The sequence below is a fragment of the Megalops cyprinoides genome, chromosome 1 (genome assembly GCF_013368585.1).
Source record: "Megalops cyprinoides isolate fMegCyp1 chromosome 1, fMegCyp1.pri, whole genome shotgun sequence".
Lineage (NCBI taxonomy): Eukaryota > Metazoa > Chordata > Actinopteri > Elopiformes > Megalopidae > Megalops > Megalops cyprinoides.
In genome coordinates this window covers 53,414,730-53,431,570 of record NC_050583.1, presented here as the reverse complement: position 1 = coordinate 53,431,570, position 16,841 = coordinate 53,414,730, and the positions used below count along the sequence as shown (strand labels likewise).

The window sequence follows — 16,841 nt, the reverse complement described above, 5'->3', positions numbered from 1 at the left end:
GAGATTATATCGATTTTTTTCAACACAATCCTACCCTCCACGGCTGTAGTATTAATGATTTGGTGCAATTTTTTTGTAATTGAAACAGTCCCTTTTCTTGTGGGTCTTTTTTACATTTCGATCCACATCAATTGAGATTCCATTTGCTTCTGACATCCATTGCTTCTCGCAAATTTCTAAACTGAGCTCAGAGAATAGACTCTTTTTTTCTGTGTGTGGCAGAACTGAAATTTGTTTCACTGCGGTTCATGAAACTTGAAACCTGGAACTTAACTTTTCTCATGACTCCACGGGAGGCTAATGCACATCTATGATTGTTTCGCTAAAGATCTGAAAGGGTTTCCCAGAGCTTTGTCTGCCCTCATAGGACTTACTGAGTCATAGTCTGGGCTATTATTCTCTGTCAGTTATACTTGGGTAAAATCTGAGATTAATGCCAAATTCTATTCCTTCTACATTACATTACATTATTGCCATTTAGCAGATGCTCTTATCCAGAATGACTTAGGACACAATTTTTTACATGTTATCCATTTATACAGCTGGGTATGTACTGAGGAAATTCTGGGTTAAGTACCTTGCCCCACCAGGGAATAGAACCAGCAACCTTTCAGTCACAAATCCAGCTCCTATACCGGAACCTGGCTACATGAGGAGCGCAGTCAGTATTATCATAGACAGAGACTGCAAATGCCTCCACACACATTTCTGTGAGGGTGACTCATTCCATGGTTTTCATTTAATAATTGGATTTTATTAATTAATTATAATAATAATTTAATTGTTTTTTTTTATTTATTTATGCATTTGGTAGGTCCAGAGTGTTTTACAAGGACAACATAGACACATTCAAAGCATATCCATGAGATATAAGATCAGGAACATTGGCACAAAATGACCACTGACACTGAAATAAATTTTGAAGTGTAAGTCTACTACAATAATTATTTCACTGTGATGTGGTTTGCTGTAACTTGTTGTTTGATTTTCACTCCAGAGTGAATATCAAAGAATCTACTGTAATAAATACACATTGACTGATTTATAAATGTAATATGAAATACTCAAATTCTTAATTTTATTTGAGAATCTGGTTTGTGAAAATATGCCTTATTCCACTCCTTTGCCCTTAGTGGAGGACGTTAATGGCATTTGTGGAAAAGAACCAGACAGATATGAAAAGGTACAGTATCTCACATTATATGAAAAGTTATCTCTCTGTTAGTTGAGAAGAGTAAATAAATGTGTACCGAAATGCATGAACGCCACTGAAAGCTCTGAAGCTATTTCCTCTTTGCATGGCTGCCTCACTGTGTCTTTTATCATTGTTTTCAAGTAGTCTGCTTTCCATAGCCTAAGGCCGGGGCCACACTAGTTCCATCGCGTGTGCATGACGGTCGCGGACCGTCTTGATTTTCATTTCGGCGCCCATGTTAACAGGTTAGAGCAGCCACACAGCCTGCGTGAGACACGTGTCTCAGTTTCCTCATGGAGCCTATTTTTCACGCGTGAGGTAAGCAGTTCTCAGCAAGAATAGACAGTGAAAATATAGATATCATACCAGGAACATTACATAACTGACACCTTTCACTGTAGTTTCAACGTCTAGACTATATGTCACAGACATGAAAAAAATATATCTATTATTTTTTTAACGATTTTAGCAATCACATGTTATTAAAGGGGAAAGTGGAGGCTACATGTGTAATGTATAGTCATAGCAGAAACCCAATGTAGGTTATAATTATATTATGTTGATAGGTTAACAGAACATAGGGGAAAAAATGTCGAACTTGAAGCAAGATATAGTGAAAAGACAAACACACAACACTTCTGATTCAACAGAGACTGAACCCAGAAGATCTGCTTATACAGTTTTAGATTCTAAACTTCCTAGCACTTATTAGTCTTATTAGAATCTTGATGTTTTGTATTGATAAATTAAACCAATGGCATAATCTTAAATATATCAATATTTTTGCATGATTTGTACAGTATAGTGAGTCAGCTGACCTTAACAGTCATTTCAGTAGCCTAACAGATTTGGACCAACAAATCTGTTAAAAAAGGGTGTTGACTTGATACTCTGCAGATGACACTAGTAGGGCCTCTGATGAAACGATTCACAGAGGACTACATTTCAGACCTCAGTTTTCATAATGATGTGCTAATATAATGGCAACAATCTTGTGAATTTCAGGCCTCTATAAATGGTTCTCCATTATCATGTAAAATCTCATAGGCAAGCCTTTTTATACATTACCATAAAGTAACAAAACATCATCGCATCTATTTTTGTGATTGAAATCAGTTTGGCTAGCCATCTGCCTTTATATGTATGTATATTGAATGCATATCCTTATTGTTGCCGTCTCTTTATGGCAGCATCAAACGGCATGCTCAGAAGAAAAGCAGCCTATGTGCACAGAACAAAAAAAGCATAAAATGACACGATATGACATTACATGGTATCTGTAGGTCAATGAAAAATTCAAAATTAAAATCATGATCGTTTTCAGGGCTCCTCTGGGGGATTGCAACAGTCTGTCTGTTATTTTGTCCTGCCTCTTAAGGAGTGGTTATAAGCATTGCTGTACATTTGTTCAGAGAGTGACTCGAAACTGCATAGAATGCCTGGAAGTTGTACCTTTTCTCTTTTGGGATGTTGCTTGATGTTTTAGCCCCACATGTAAAAATGGGTTTTGTGACCTGTAATTCCCACAATTTATTAAATGCTGAGGTGCAGCTCCACTCTACAGATGTCTTGCTTCATTTTTTAAAATTTATTTTTAAATGTCTTAATGCCCACTTAAGCAAGCTGGTGGAGTTGCATGTTTTCCTAATCTTCCTCACCTTCTCACCTTGCCACCAACACCATGGATGGAGGTGTGGGTAACATGTAAAAACTGTGACCTGTGTAAGTTGCTCCAGATAAAAGTGTCTGAAAAATGACAATCATGTAATGTAATATACTTAAAAATTCACACCTGACCTCTCATTGGCCATACACACCACCAGCCGACTTGCATTTGACAACAACTCAAGAATACATTTACCGAAGAATCAATTTCTTTACTGACTTGAAAGACCACCCGCTTAGGATTTGAACTGGCTCTCTCTTCTGACTATGTCAATTTTTTTATCTCCTACAGCAAAGCTCTGTGATTTACTGTGTCTTTTCTATGTTCTTCTTGATTTTGAAGCATATCCTTATCCCCCATGCTTTTCCCTATTGCATATACAAAACAAACTGGCAGCACAAAGTCAAAAGCAGCCTGTTGTTGCTGTTTAATGTGGCTGTCATTTCTAACCCTTCACAGGGACTTGAGTTATTGGAAAACTGCAGCTATAAGCAATTTAGATTTGAAGATATAACACACTTCCTGTGCTGGTTAAAAAATGAGTTCTGAGTTAGGGGGAGCCAATTATAGTAGTAAAACATATGTTGGTCATGTGAAATGCCTTTATAACCCGCCAATCTTAAACCAAGTCAACTGGAGAATTGGACCTGGCAGATAATTCTAACCCAAACTGTCACGGCCAAAGCAACGACTGCTGGAGGCTAGCACTCCAACTGCCATCCAGTTCGGTCTAGGTCCTGCAGTTTTTAAATCTTCTGACAAGAGGTATTATCTTCAAAGGCAAGCTCTTAGATTCTCGAGATCCCCCTTCAAAGATAGTAAACATAACAATCCTCAAAGCGCTCTGATTTCAGATAATCACAAACCACCAAATATGATAAGGCAATTCATAGCCAAAGAGGTTGCACCATATTTACACACAACAAAGACCACAGAGCCAGTTTTCTCACAATCATTTTGTGATTTTCATCAGTGGATGATACCTGAATATCGTTTTTGAGTGACATCAAGGTGAAAGAAGAAATGATCAATTCACTTGTTCAAAATCAATTTGTCTTATGCATGTTATCAATAATCTTATAAATAACATGCTGTTAAACATCCAGAAGTCTGCTCTATGTAGTCCTCAGGGGAGGAGTTCTGTACAAATAATTGTTTGATTTCTATATCCAGACACACACAACCAGCAATTTGCATAGCATTACTCTTTGCACAAATAATTCACAAAATCACCAACTTAGATGTATAGTTGGTTATATCTCAACCCTTGATTCCAGTGTACACCAAGGAGTGTGAGTGAACCTTAACCATAACTCAGCCATGAACTCAGCCAGCTTAGCCATAACTCAATCCACACTGCCCATGTCGCAAGCATGTTGCCATTTCAGCTATAAGATCCAAACCTCTTAGTCACGCAGCGGGGCTGGCTGCAGAAAAACTAATCTCAGGGACTGTCACCTTTTCTCGCTTGTAGTGTCAAGTGCGATCTTTGCTACAAAGGTGATTTATGCAAAACCCCATTGACATGCATGCACACTTACATGCAGTGAAACCTTTGATACGCTTTTCTCCCACTGCATTACTTCAAAAACTCTCAAGGACAGTGGAGACAGTTAAAAATAAACAGGCAATCAAAAGCGTAATTTAAAAGATATGGAGAACTGTGTACATTTCAGCAACCCTAAATGAATTGCATTGCACTGAATCACAGATTATTCCAACATGACTATCTGCTTAATAACAGCTGTGGAGAGTATATTACATGGATTTGTAAAGCTGTGTCTCAAAGAATTTGAATGTTATAAGCAATTTATTCCTTTCTTTGTTATGTTTGTAAAGGCAGAGTTCGTCTAAAGCATCTCTCTTTATCTTTAAAAGATAACTGGAGTGGTGTATTTCACATTCAGCAAGCAATAGCAGTGATAGTAGAAGTGAAATGCTCTAAGTGGGTCAGTGGTATTGACCAATTCTGTCACCAAATCCTGTCCACTTTTTTAAAGGCAAGTTTTGACATAATGTTAAAGCTGTTTTTGTATAGCTTCCCTGTTCTGTGCATATTAATTTCATGCTCATAACACTGGACAACAATTTCTGCAATTGGATAGTTTGTCATTAAGAGGTGGAGGTCTCTATGACACCGCATGCTCACCCACCGGGGAGCGTTCCCGTTTCCCAGAACGTGGTGAACTGTACACATCCTTGCGTGACAGCTCTTGCTGGTTCTCTCTCTGCAGGGTGATTGCTACATCATGTGAAACTCTATAATTTGGAAAAGCACCCACTCTAAGCGAAGCCTTGAGGAGTCTTAGTCTGACCCAGAGGAGCACTGGGAAGTGCAGCCCTGCGGGGGGGGTGTGTGTAGGTGGGGGGGTTTGGGGGGAGCTCTGCAGCACGGCTGACCCGGCTGTCCTTGCTTTGCTGAATTCCCTTTGCCAGGGCACGGAACGTAACGGGGCTCCCCGCAGCCAAAAGTGAAGCGCAGCGGCATTTCGACAACTTCATCTGGAAGCCTTTTCCGACGCTGTTATTTTGTACTGACCCGGTGCCATTGTTCGGCACTACAGCAATAATTTAGAATAATAGGATAATTTAAATGGAAAGCTGTGTCGTCAATGTAGATAAATCCGTTTTCTGGTCATTTGATATTTTCACTGTTTATTCAATTCAGTACAATAAATATTAACACATATTTATTTCTCCTTGACGTTACAATGGTGAACGATACTGCCTTTGGGGGCACATCGTATTTGTTTATTTATTTATTTATTTATTTTTGGACTGCAGAGAATGGTGTGGATTAAAACAAACCGGAACACAAACAATTGTAACCTGAAGGTTGCCAGTTCGATTCCCTGGTGTGGCACTGATTTATTACTTTGGGCAAGGTACTTAACCCAATTGCCTCAGTAAATATCCAGATTAATAAATGGTTTTAGTATAAAATGGTACGTTAAACTATATAATCGCTCTGGAGGGTTTGCTAAGCAATTTTAATATATTGTAAGTGGCCATGCTATATTATTGCAAAACTCTGGCACCGAGTCTTCTCATTATATTTATGTGGCCATGTGGAAAATTATCAAAGAATACATGAAAACAAACAATGGTATTGATGAGTTTTGTATTATTCTCTCTGTAGTCTTATTTATTTCTAAAAATGTTCGTTTGGACTTAAGATGCACAGGTGTAGTAGCCGTGTGAGCTAACGGAAGGTAAATGAAGTTCTTTTGTCAGCCGAGTATTCCGTTACGTCCAATTAACCGGTCAAAAGGAATGTCCTGGAATAGCGGCTTTCAGAGTATTTTACGCCGTGGGTTCCGGCAATAAACGTGCAGCGCTATCTCCACTTCAGAACCTGAGACAGTGAAGGAATGTAAACAACGCTCACAGCACTCCTCGCTCTTTGCCAGCAACGTTTCTTTTTTCTGCCCACACACACACACACACACACACACACACACACACACACACACACACACACACACACACACACACACACACACACACACACACACACACACACACACACACACACACACACACACACACACGCACGGAGGATTCCTCACGCTGGCGGCTCACGTGCAGAGCTCTTGGATCGGTTCCCATGGCTTTAGGACACGCCGCGTGATCGAGCCGTCCTCCCACGGATTTTCATAGAGCCAGACGCTGTGGAAGCTTTATCTGAGTGCCTCAAAACCTAACGTTTTTAGCGACTCCGTGAAGCCGACAAACAAGGCAGCGACAAGATGCGCATCAACAACGAAAACTGTGCTATCGAGAGAATGACAGTTCAAAGCATTAGAAAGCATCTTTATTTGACTGTTTGCTTTATAGACAGCCCTATCCTGAACAGATTACGTTTCATCCACAAGGACATTTACTGGAACAGTTCAGTTAACATACCTCACTAACAGCAGCAGCAGACGCCAAGGCTTTGATTTGGTTGATAGCACTGATCTTTAATCACTGCATCACATGGCTCTCACAGAATTAAGATTACGCCATGCTTATCTTTCTTTAATTATGTGCGGCATTTTCAGCCAGCAAAAGGAATGGGTTGCTTTTTCTAGGAGCACGCACTGATGTTGTAGTGTCAGTCAATGAACACAACCATTAGTCAGAGTTATGCAACTCTCATGACCTAGTGAGACTTAAAACACCAGTTTTTGAAAGCTCTCTACTGGGGAGTTATTATTTACATTACATCATTGGCATTTAATAGATGCTCTTATCCAGAGAGACTTACATAGGTTACAATTTTTCATGTTATCCATTTATAGGGCTGGATATGAGGCAATTCTGGGTTAAGTACCTTTCCCAAGGGTGCAGCAGCAGTGGCCCAGTGGGGAAGCGAACCAGCAACCTTTAGGTTACAAGCCCTGCTCCTTACTGCTATGCTACACTGCCACCCCAGTAGGGTTAATCACCTGAAGGCCTCAGATGTGAATCCTCAGTAGGGCACTGCTGAGAGCAAGGTGCTGACCCTGAATTGCTGTAGTAAACTATCAGAGGTAACAGTGGCCGTTGTGTGCAAAGCAATCCTGCCTTAGGGTGTCTGCTAAGTAATGCTGTTAAGTAACTGCTGAGTAATTCCCCCAAGTCAGCCTGATGGTGTGTCAATTGTCTTGTTCTTGTACATTGCATGTTTATATTGTAAATAAATTAAGAACTTTTGACAAATCGCCAGTCCCTGGTAATCATAATGGGGGAGGGGGGGTGTATTTCCAATTGGCATTGCGACAAAACCAGTGACAGCTTTTAGGTGGGGCTGAAATGTTCTGATTCTCTTCTTCTTCTTCTTCTAGTCATATACTAGCATCCCAATGTAATTATCCCTGTTGCGCATATTTTGTGTTATTGTTCTGAAAATAATGGTCCTTGTTTTTTCTTCACATGCGGAAAGCAGCCTTATCAATGGCAATTAAAACAAATTGGTCTAGCTAGCTGATTGACAGCTATAAATATTATGGGATAAATATTTTGAAGGGCACCCATGTAAAAGGAAATGGCATCAATTTGCCAACTTCATTAGTGTTTTTTGACAAAATTGCATAGCGTGTAATACATCAATTTCAAGGGCATGAAGCAACTGAATGACTATTCACCAACCATGAATATGTGGATCACAATATATTTTACAGTGTATTCTCTTCAGACAGTGCAGAGATTTCTCTTTCAAAACCCAGGTCACTTTTCCCAATTGTCTCAAAAAGGTGTTTCAAGGCCTCTTTAAGCTTGGTACTCATATCCCCTGAATTGGTGGCAGCTGGGGATTTCCAAACATGTGCTTTTAAAGGTGCATAATATATTTGGATGCGTGAGGGGGTTCTCTCTGTTTTGACCCAGTCCCGAGGAAAGAACATCGTGCAAACAAATGAATAATAAACTGATTGCATCTGGAATTCTTCGTTTCTCTAGCAGATTTACACCGCACAGGGATTTGCTCTCTTTGCACTGGGTATGTCAGGATTCACTCTTTCAGTCACACTTGTCGTGTGCGGTGTTCAGGGAGAGAATGGGAGAAATGTAACTGTATTTCAAATAGATTTTTTAATCATATTTCAAATATTTTAATAGCTGAGTATTTTAATCCTAGAAAACACTGTTTTCTGAACAGGATTTTGGAAAACGTACAGTAATAGCAATAGAATGTGAGAGCACAAGACAGCTTCTTACGAGCGCACACCGTAAGAGGCGAACCACTGCGGGGGCAGTGCCATAAGACGTTCGTGGAGAAGCAAGAAAAAAAAAGACTGGATAAATGCACTTTTACGGACCGACGAACTGCCTATGTGCACAAGCCACACATACCCTTTTTGCGTTGTAGCCCTCCTGATTACTCCTGATGTCTCATAACTTGATGGGCATCCCCGCTGCTTCGCACACAAAGCTGAAGGCGGTGACGTGGAAAGAAGCGGATCTGGTCCTTGGAAAATAACAGGGGCTATCTGGGCACGGTGGGTTGATGCGTCTCGCGGCTCACACCATGCCATTCTGCAACCGCTGCGCGTGGCTGGATACAATTATCGCAACTCCGGATATTTGAGCGGGACACACCATGGACACAGCGGAGGTAATTGTTTCCCTACTGGTTGTAGTAGTCATCATAGTGTCGTTGCTGTCCAACGTGCTGGTGCTGATCTGCTTTCTCTATGGCCCGGAGATCCGGAAGCAAGTGCCGGCATTGTTTACCCTCAACCTGACCTTCTGCAACTTGTTGCTAACTGTGTCCAACATGCCTCTGACTTTGGTGGGACTCGTCAACAAGGGTCACCCCGGCGGCCAGGGCTTCTGTCAGATCGTTGGCTTTCTGGACACCTTTTTGACGACAAACTCGATGCTGAGCATGGCAGCGCTGAGCATCGACAGGTGGATTGCCGTGGTTTTCCCTCTGAGCTACCACTCCAAAATGCGCCACAGAGATGCGGCTCTCGTGCTCGGCTACACGTGGGTACACTCCGTGTGCTTCTCGACAGTGGCCGCTTGTCTCTCATGGGTGGGATACCATCAACTTTACGCCTCTTGCACGCTCTGCAATGCGAGAGCGAGCGGCAGTCGGACCCAGTTCGTTGTTTTTACGGTGGTTTTCCACGCGCTCACGTTTCTCCTGTCTTTGATAGTTTTGTGCGTTACGTACCTTAAAGTGCTCAAAGTGGCTCGTTTCCATTGTAAGCGGATAGACGTTATAACCATGCAGACGTTAGTGCTTCTCGTGGACATTCATCCAAGGTAAGAGGTCTTCTGTGGAGATCGTTCCGTATGCAAAAAAATGGTTGCAGTATCTGTCCGGTTTGCATTTGTGCGTGTCTGTCATGAGCTATACTTTCCCAAATTGTCATCGGCCATCGTCAGTATTCTTGTATTCAGAAATCTTGTGAGTGTTGTAAATAATATACTATATTATTCAGATTTAATTCTGCAGCAGTGTGCAATCTTTAGGTCTCCAGTCTGTATTAAGCAAGTAGACAGTTCCCAGTACATGTATTGAGTGTATTTGTATTAAGTGTATGTAATGTTCATTTGTAATAGGACATTGTATATTAATTAGTGCCACATTGTCATAGTCAATATTGAGGAGTTTAATCCCCCATTATATTTGCTATCTTTATATTTCTTAAACATAATTAACAGATAAACGACACCGGCTTAGCATCTAGCCTAAGTACTGTAAATATATAAAGGCAAACTTCACAGAGGCGAGGAAGATAATCCAGTATTCCACGGTTTGAATTTCATATGTTACGTGTTAATTCGGAGGTTTAAAATCGAGCGACCTTTTTTAAAAAATTCACTTCAGAAAATGTTAGGTTACACTATTTTACGTGTGCCCCACTAGATTTTAGAAAACGACTGAGTTGAGTTGAAGTCACCGTAAAACAGCCTTTTCTAACAGAAGCGATCTTTGAGTGGTAATGGTGAATCCTATTCTGTAACACGCAAAAAGCACAAAATGACACTAAATTATGCATACAACGACCCTCGCTATTTGACTCTAAACCACTTTGATCATACCACATCCGAGCGTGGTCCAGATAATTAAAGATGTTTTCCTTTCTCCTTTTAAGTAGGCGTAGGGTTTGTTCTCATAAAATAATGCTTACAAGCACCTCTGGTGATTATTTATGGCAAATAATTATGACAAAAAGTACAGAAGAAATAACGTTTCAGTGTTTCAGTGATGTTGAATACTCATTCACTCGGAGAAACAAGGTCTGAATACTGTACGTTTGTTGAAATAGGCAACAAAAGATGCCTTTTATAAGCAAGATAAGGTTTAATATGAAGTTGTGGCACATTTAGTGGCACATTTAATTACACTGAAATAACTTTACCATGACGTTTACGACACAAGGCATAAATTCAAAAACTAAAAGTTCAATTCCAATAATGTACAGTAATGTGAACTGGATGTTAGCCATACAATTCACATGCCCCTGCATACATTACAGTCCTACATCCGTTTGTTGGGGCTGCTTCCAACACTAATTCCCTAACCATTGGTAAAAAGTAGTATGGGCAGTGATTTGCATGCATATGCACATAGGTGTCATTTACGCTGGGGACGCTGTGGACATGTCCCCACCACTTTTTGTCGTGGCCCATTTCGTCCCCACCACTTTAAAAAGGTGTGAACATATCAAACCCATCCTCGTCCCCAGCACTTTTCATAACAAACTGACACCCATGCACATGCATATAAAGATAGTTTCAAATAGTGCACTATGTATACAGCAGTGCAAAAGCCCAGATATAATAAAATATAATCCAACATATGAAGGCCATGACAGTTAGCCTCAGGAAGTTGGCTGTAATCTGTCTGAAATTAACGAAAGTGCAATACAAAAGGAAGTTTCTCATTAACACAGTTTTTGCATCTAAATCGTAGATGTAGACATGTTGTAGTCCTGCTTTTAGTGTGTTAGAAATATCAAAGTCACAGCAATATATCAGAACTTCTGGTTTTGCTTTGTGGCCATGCAGAGATCAAGCAGGAGAGCACTGTGTTTCTGGACTACAAAGAGGAGTAATGTCTTTATTCCATGTGTATGATATTCTCTTTCACCCTCTCTTTTACATATACTCACACGCTTTCTTATATACACATATGCACACTCTCTCACTCAAACACACACACACATGCACTTTAATACACACACACTCACACACATACATGGACGTGCACAAACCATCTGACCCATATACGCTTAAAGACACATTCACACACAGACATACATACTTTCTCAGGCATATACCCACACACAGACACACACACACACACACACACACACAGACACACACACACACACACACACACACACACACACACACAGACGCACACACACACATATACACATACACACGCACACACAGACACACACACACACACAAACATATATACACATACACACGCACACACAGACACACACACACACACACTCTCCCATGCACATATACACAGACACAGAAACCATCTCACACATACACCCTCAGACACTCACATGCACACACACATACACACTCTGACGGACCCTTTTCACATTGCACCACACCTCCCTTTCGTAGTTTTTGTTGTGACGTGAGCCTCTTTGTGCTTTGCGCAGTGTTCGACAGCGGTGCCTGGAGGAGCAGAAGAGGCGGAGGCAGAGAGCCACAAAAAAGATCAGCACCTTCATCGGCTCCTTCGTGCTGTGCTTCGCGCCTTATGTGATAACGAGGTGAGTCGCCAGCCAGGCTGACTCATCACCCAGCGCGGAGACCTTCGGGCCCAGAGCCCTGTCCGCCTTACACCGGGAGACTCCCCTCCGACTCAGCCCCCTGTACGGCTTCCAGCGCCAACTCCACAGATCCGTGCAACGAGATCGCCTGACCTAGTGATAATGGATACCCCATGGCTTGCATTTGCACTTTCTTTTCTTACTCGGTTCTGCTGCAAAACCGATGAAAAAGAAAACATTCGTCCTTATAACCCATGCCTCTGAATGCGTGCAGTGTCAGTAAAAGCACAATGTTTAATCTGCCTGCCAGCTTATACCACACATATGGTTCTATATGATAAGATTTACTGACACAGGATGGTGGCACATCGTTTTCCCTCTTGCCCCTTTGTGTGTGACACAGTCAGCGTGGTACTAGGACTCTTAAGTAGATATTCAGTATAAATATTGGAGGTCAGGCAACACAAGGGAGCTGTGGAATTGCTTTCCTTTAACTTGGTTGGTGCTATAACTTCAGTGTCCTCGCCAAACAAGGAAGGTAGGAATTGTATTATATAAAGGGATAAAGTGTTAAGTATAGTACATAATGGTATATACTGGTAAATACTGGTAGGTACTGAGATAAATAGTAAATAATAGTAATAATAGTAATAATAATAATAGTGTAATATATATATATATATATATATATATATATATATATAAATACATTAGTACATTAGTACATTTTTATAGCAAAAAGGTCAATAAAATGTGAAATATAATTACTGATGATATATTCTGTCTATACTCAGAATAAATCTGAGAGAACAGTTCCCTCAATTACAGATCTGGGTCTTCATCTTTGCAAACTAGTCATAACTCTTTATTCGACTGTGAAAGTGTTTCACAAAGTAGCATTATTTAAATTTAAATGGAAAATAGACATTTGTAAAGACAGGTAATAGACATTTTACCAGATCGTTTGCCAGATCTGGTAATGTGGTCAAAACCTATGAATTGTGAATAGAGTATGCACTGGGATTAATTGGCTGTTAGTCTCCAGCAGAGAGGAATGGTATCCTCACATGAACCTAAAAGTCATGGCTTATATCAAATAAGGGATACTGTTAATTGGACTTGTTATAGGAGGTGAATTTGCTTCACCGTGTTGCATTTTCCCCTCGGGTTCATTATTCAGCTTTCTCTTTGCTGACTGTAAAACCTCTGCAGTGCCAAAAAAATGACAGCAACTGAAGAATGTGAAATTAAACTCCCAGGGTAAATGAGGGAAAAAAAAGTCTAATAAGCATTCAACAGAGATGCCGTTTAAGTAAAAAATAAAAAGGTGGGGGCAGCAATTTTCCTGGTGCTGGTTTGTTTTTGCCCAGTGATGATGGCAGGATATCGGATATCCCGGGAGTCACCGTGGGCAGCACAGAGCGTTTCCCTCATGTCATCATTCCGTGTGTGTGTGTGTGTGTGTGTGTTGGCAGGATCGTGGAGCTGTTCCCGGTAGTGCCTATCAACCCCCACTGGGGAGTTGCCTCCAAGTGCTTGGCCTACAGCAAGGCGGCCTGCGACCCCTTCGTCTACTGCCTGCTGAGGCACCAGTACAGGAAGACCTGCAGCGACATCATCAACCGGATCCTGAAGCGCAGCTCGCTCAATGCGTCCGGGCGGCGGCGGCGCGAGAACGGCCGCAACCACATCGTCCAGACTGCCGAGGGGACCCTGCCGCGAGGGACCGCAACCGAGGAGCCGCCCCTGAGGAGCACGTGACTCTGGGGGGGGGGCTGGGATGTAGGACAAGCCGGCGGAGAGCCCCGGTCGCCTGCCGAGGTCTGTGGGATCGAGACTGGTTTTGAGTAATTGGCAGAATGCAGTAACGAGGGCTGTGGGATTAAAAGTGCTTTCATCTTGATATCTACACCTTTGTCTGATTCCGGGGTGTAGCCTCTGCCCTCTTCTGTGAACGGCACGTACCGACGGGGCGGAACGCTGAACATTCGCAAACTCGCAACAATCCTCATAACGGATCTTGTCCAAATCCCCCTTCTTTGTGTCACCAGGCACATCGATCCCCTACACACAGTGCCCAAGGCAAGAGATTGCTCTGGGAAGCGCAGCTGCTCGATTGACGTTGATCGTTTTTTTGGAAGAATCCAATCAAAAACAACAAAAAACGTGTTAATGTTATTTTGAAGGCTCCCTTCTGAAGGGTGGATTCACTGGAGAGTTCACACTTCACCATTGTCTGGCCTCCTTATTTTGTCCCCAGAAGTTTTTATTTTCCTAGAAGTGTGAGGCAAAACCACGGAGGATGAACTTTGTGACCTGAATTGTTTCCAAAGGAAACTTTTGTTTGAAACAGTGCAGAGGTGTAGCAGTAAAGATCAGCTCCATCAGAATACTGTATGAAAAAAGAGGGGTTAGTGACTTTCATGACTGCATTGTTATTTCACACATCAAACAAATTGTCCTCAGATTCGCTAAGGTTTCCACAAGATGCGCCTTCAGCTAGAGAACCTGGAATGACAGACTCTATGAATCAGAGACACGCTGAAATGTAATCCTCTGAGCTTTTGTTACTATACTGTAGTTATTTTATGCTCCTTCCAGGATCATGTTTTTATTTGTTTGCTTCAAGTTCCATGTTCCAGGTTTTCTGCTTACCCACAGATGAAGTGTCACTTATGCCATGACAAACCTCAGTGGGTCCAGGGGATGGTGTTCACCACAACATAAGTCCCTTGTCCTCTAGCGTATAACCAATGGCAGTGCGACAGTGTACCCAAGAGCGGTGTATCCCCCCTGGGGGAACAGTCATTATTGGCTACAGGGATCCGTGGGGCCCATTACTGGATGACCTGAGGAAAGTTTACAGCTTCTCCGCAGTTAAATGGTCAGTGCTTTCTGAAACCAATTAACAGACGTACCCACCGACATGGCCCATCCTGGGGCGAAACGATAACAGGAAAGACCCCCCCTCCCCCCACGCCCTGCTGATGTTGCTGCTGCGAGTTGGCCCCTCAGGTTGTTTGATCAAGTGTAGCATAATTGACAGGGCTTGCCTCAACTCGCCTCCACAGAGCAGACCTTAGCCTGTACATCGTGTGCCTTTCTCGCTACCCTCACTTGATTCATTGGGAAATGCTTGATTTTTTTGCTATTTTTCATCCTCCATACTGACAATCAGAAGTGAATCCGTACAAAATACGCCCACACAAAGTTATCGCAGGCTGTTTATTGCAAACAAATCAGTAAGTCAATTAATACAAAATCTCTGCCTCTATTTACAGACAAACTCAGCTACAGTCAACTAACATGCAACTAAGGTATGGATGAGTGAACTACTACAAGATCTTGCATGTCTCAAATATATATATTTTCTCCCAGTCACAGTTGACCAAATTTTTCAAAATCTCCAATGAACAACAGCGATGTTCAAAAGTATTCATTGCCTTCAGCTTCCCTGAAGGAGCAATTTGGAATCAGAGCCCAAGTAATATCTCCATTGCTAGATATTTACTAGATTAGGTTCATCTTTACTCTTTGTATATATGTAGTTTTCAAGGGCTTCTTAAACCACTTTAATGTACAACATTCGTATTGTTTCTGCCTGCAGAATAACACAGCTGATATTTCGGTTTTTTGTTAAATGTATGACTCTATGCCTTTACAGTGCAGTTTTTGGGAAAGTGATGAGTACAATGTCAGTATTGGGTCTTTGAGCAAAGTGTTTGCAGAAGCACTTGGATATCTGTTTTGTCCCTGTTTGGCGGATTTGTTTGTCCTTGTTTGCGTATTTTCTGTATCAGAAGTAGGAAGCCTCTGTATCAGAAGGTTTTTGATTGGACCCACATGTGGCAGGCTCAACTCGATCTTAAGCCTGAATATTCAGATTTGATCGGTGAAAACAAAATTCACGCTGCAGCGTCAACGAGTTTTTTGTCTTGTTTTTTTTTGCCCATGACCTGTCATAATAGCGTGTGGTAAGCGATTCTGCTGCCCTCGGAGCTGGCGAGCTACGTGGAGCATTGTGTCGGGCGGATGCACTTTTCAGAATCTATTTTGTGCTTGAATGGCAAATTATCCCACAGGAGAACAGTCTCAGCAGAAGCGTAGCAACTACAGAGCGTCATTGCTGATTTCTCCAGTGCAAGAATCACCGACGGAATGTTGCAAAATCGAACAGGCCGGGTTGCTACATCTTAATGTTTTTGTGTGTTTCATTTGCTGGTTAATTCACCTGTTATTCACAGTTACTAACGCATGTGGGCTGTACAAAAAGGGTGACATTGAGGTCACCGATTTAATTTGAAAGCGCGTATCCCATTGGACAATAAAGTGGAGTTGTTTGCTGTCACAGCATCGTAGCGGGAGACCAAACGCAGGATAACAGAGAGGCGGCATTTTGACACTCAGCAAACACACTGTGCAGATCCATCAGTCTCAAGCTGTTGATTTATTAATAAAGGACGTCCAGTGAATCAGTAGATTAATCGTCCAGTGCCAGAAGTGATCTGGCGAGGAACGCCGTCGATTAAACAGGCTTGAATGAAAAGAAGATGCTGAGGAGAAAACCTACCAGACTGTGCCGGTTGAAGCTGCCTCTGTGAGGAGGTGGGCTTTTGACAGGCTTGGTCAGGAGCGTTGGTGATGTGTGCAGTGTGACATGTTACCACCACAGTAGCAAAACGTTCTCCTGATCTGACCTTTTCCAATGCTCCCCAATTCGGCCTCTGCTGTATCATGTGGTCTTTTTTGCACTTTTCCGCCA

The 16,841-nt window shown here is 41.9% G+C and overlaps 1 protein-coding gene across 1 annotated transcript; it reads left to right on the top strand.

Annotated features, from left to right (window-relative positions):
* Positions 1-8,817: 8,817 nt before the first annotated feature.
* LOC118791383 (G-protein coupled receptor 26-like) lies at positions 8,818-13,840 on the top strand. The gene is made up of 3 exons (XM_036548767.1): positions 8,818-9,593; positions 11,966-12,079; positions 13,555-13,840. Exons 1-3 carry the CDS (start codon positions 8,923-8,925, stop codon positions 13,838-13,840), a joined length of 1,071 nt encoding a protein of 356 aa, XP_036404660.1. The 5' UTR covers positions 8,818-8,922.
* Positions 13,841-16,841: the final 3,001 nt, after the last annotated feature.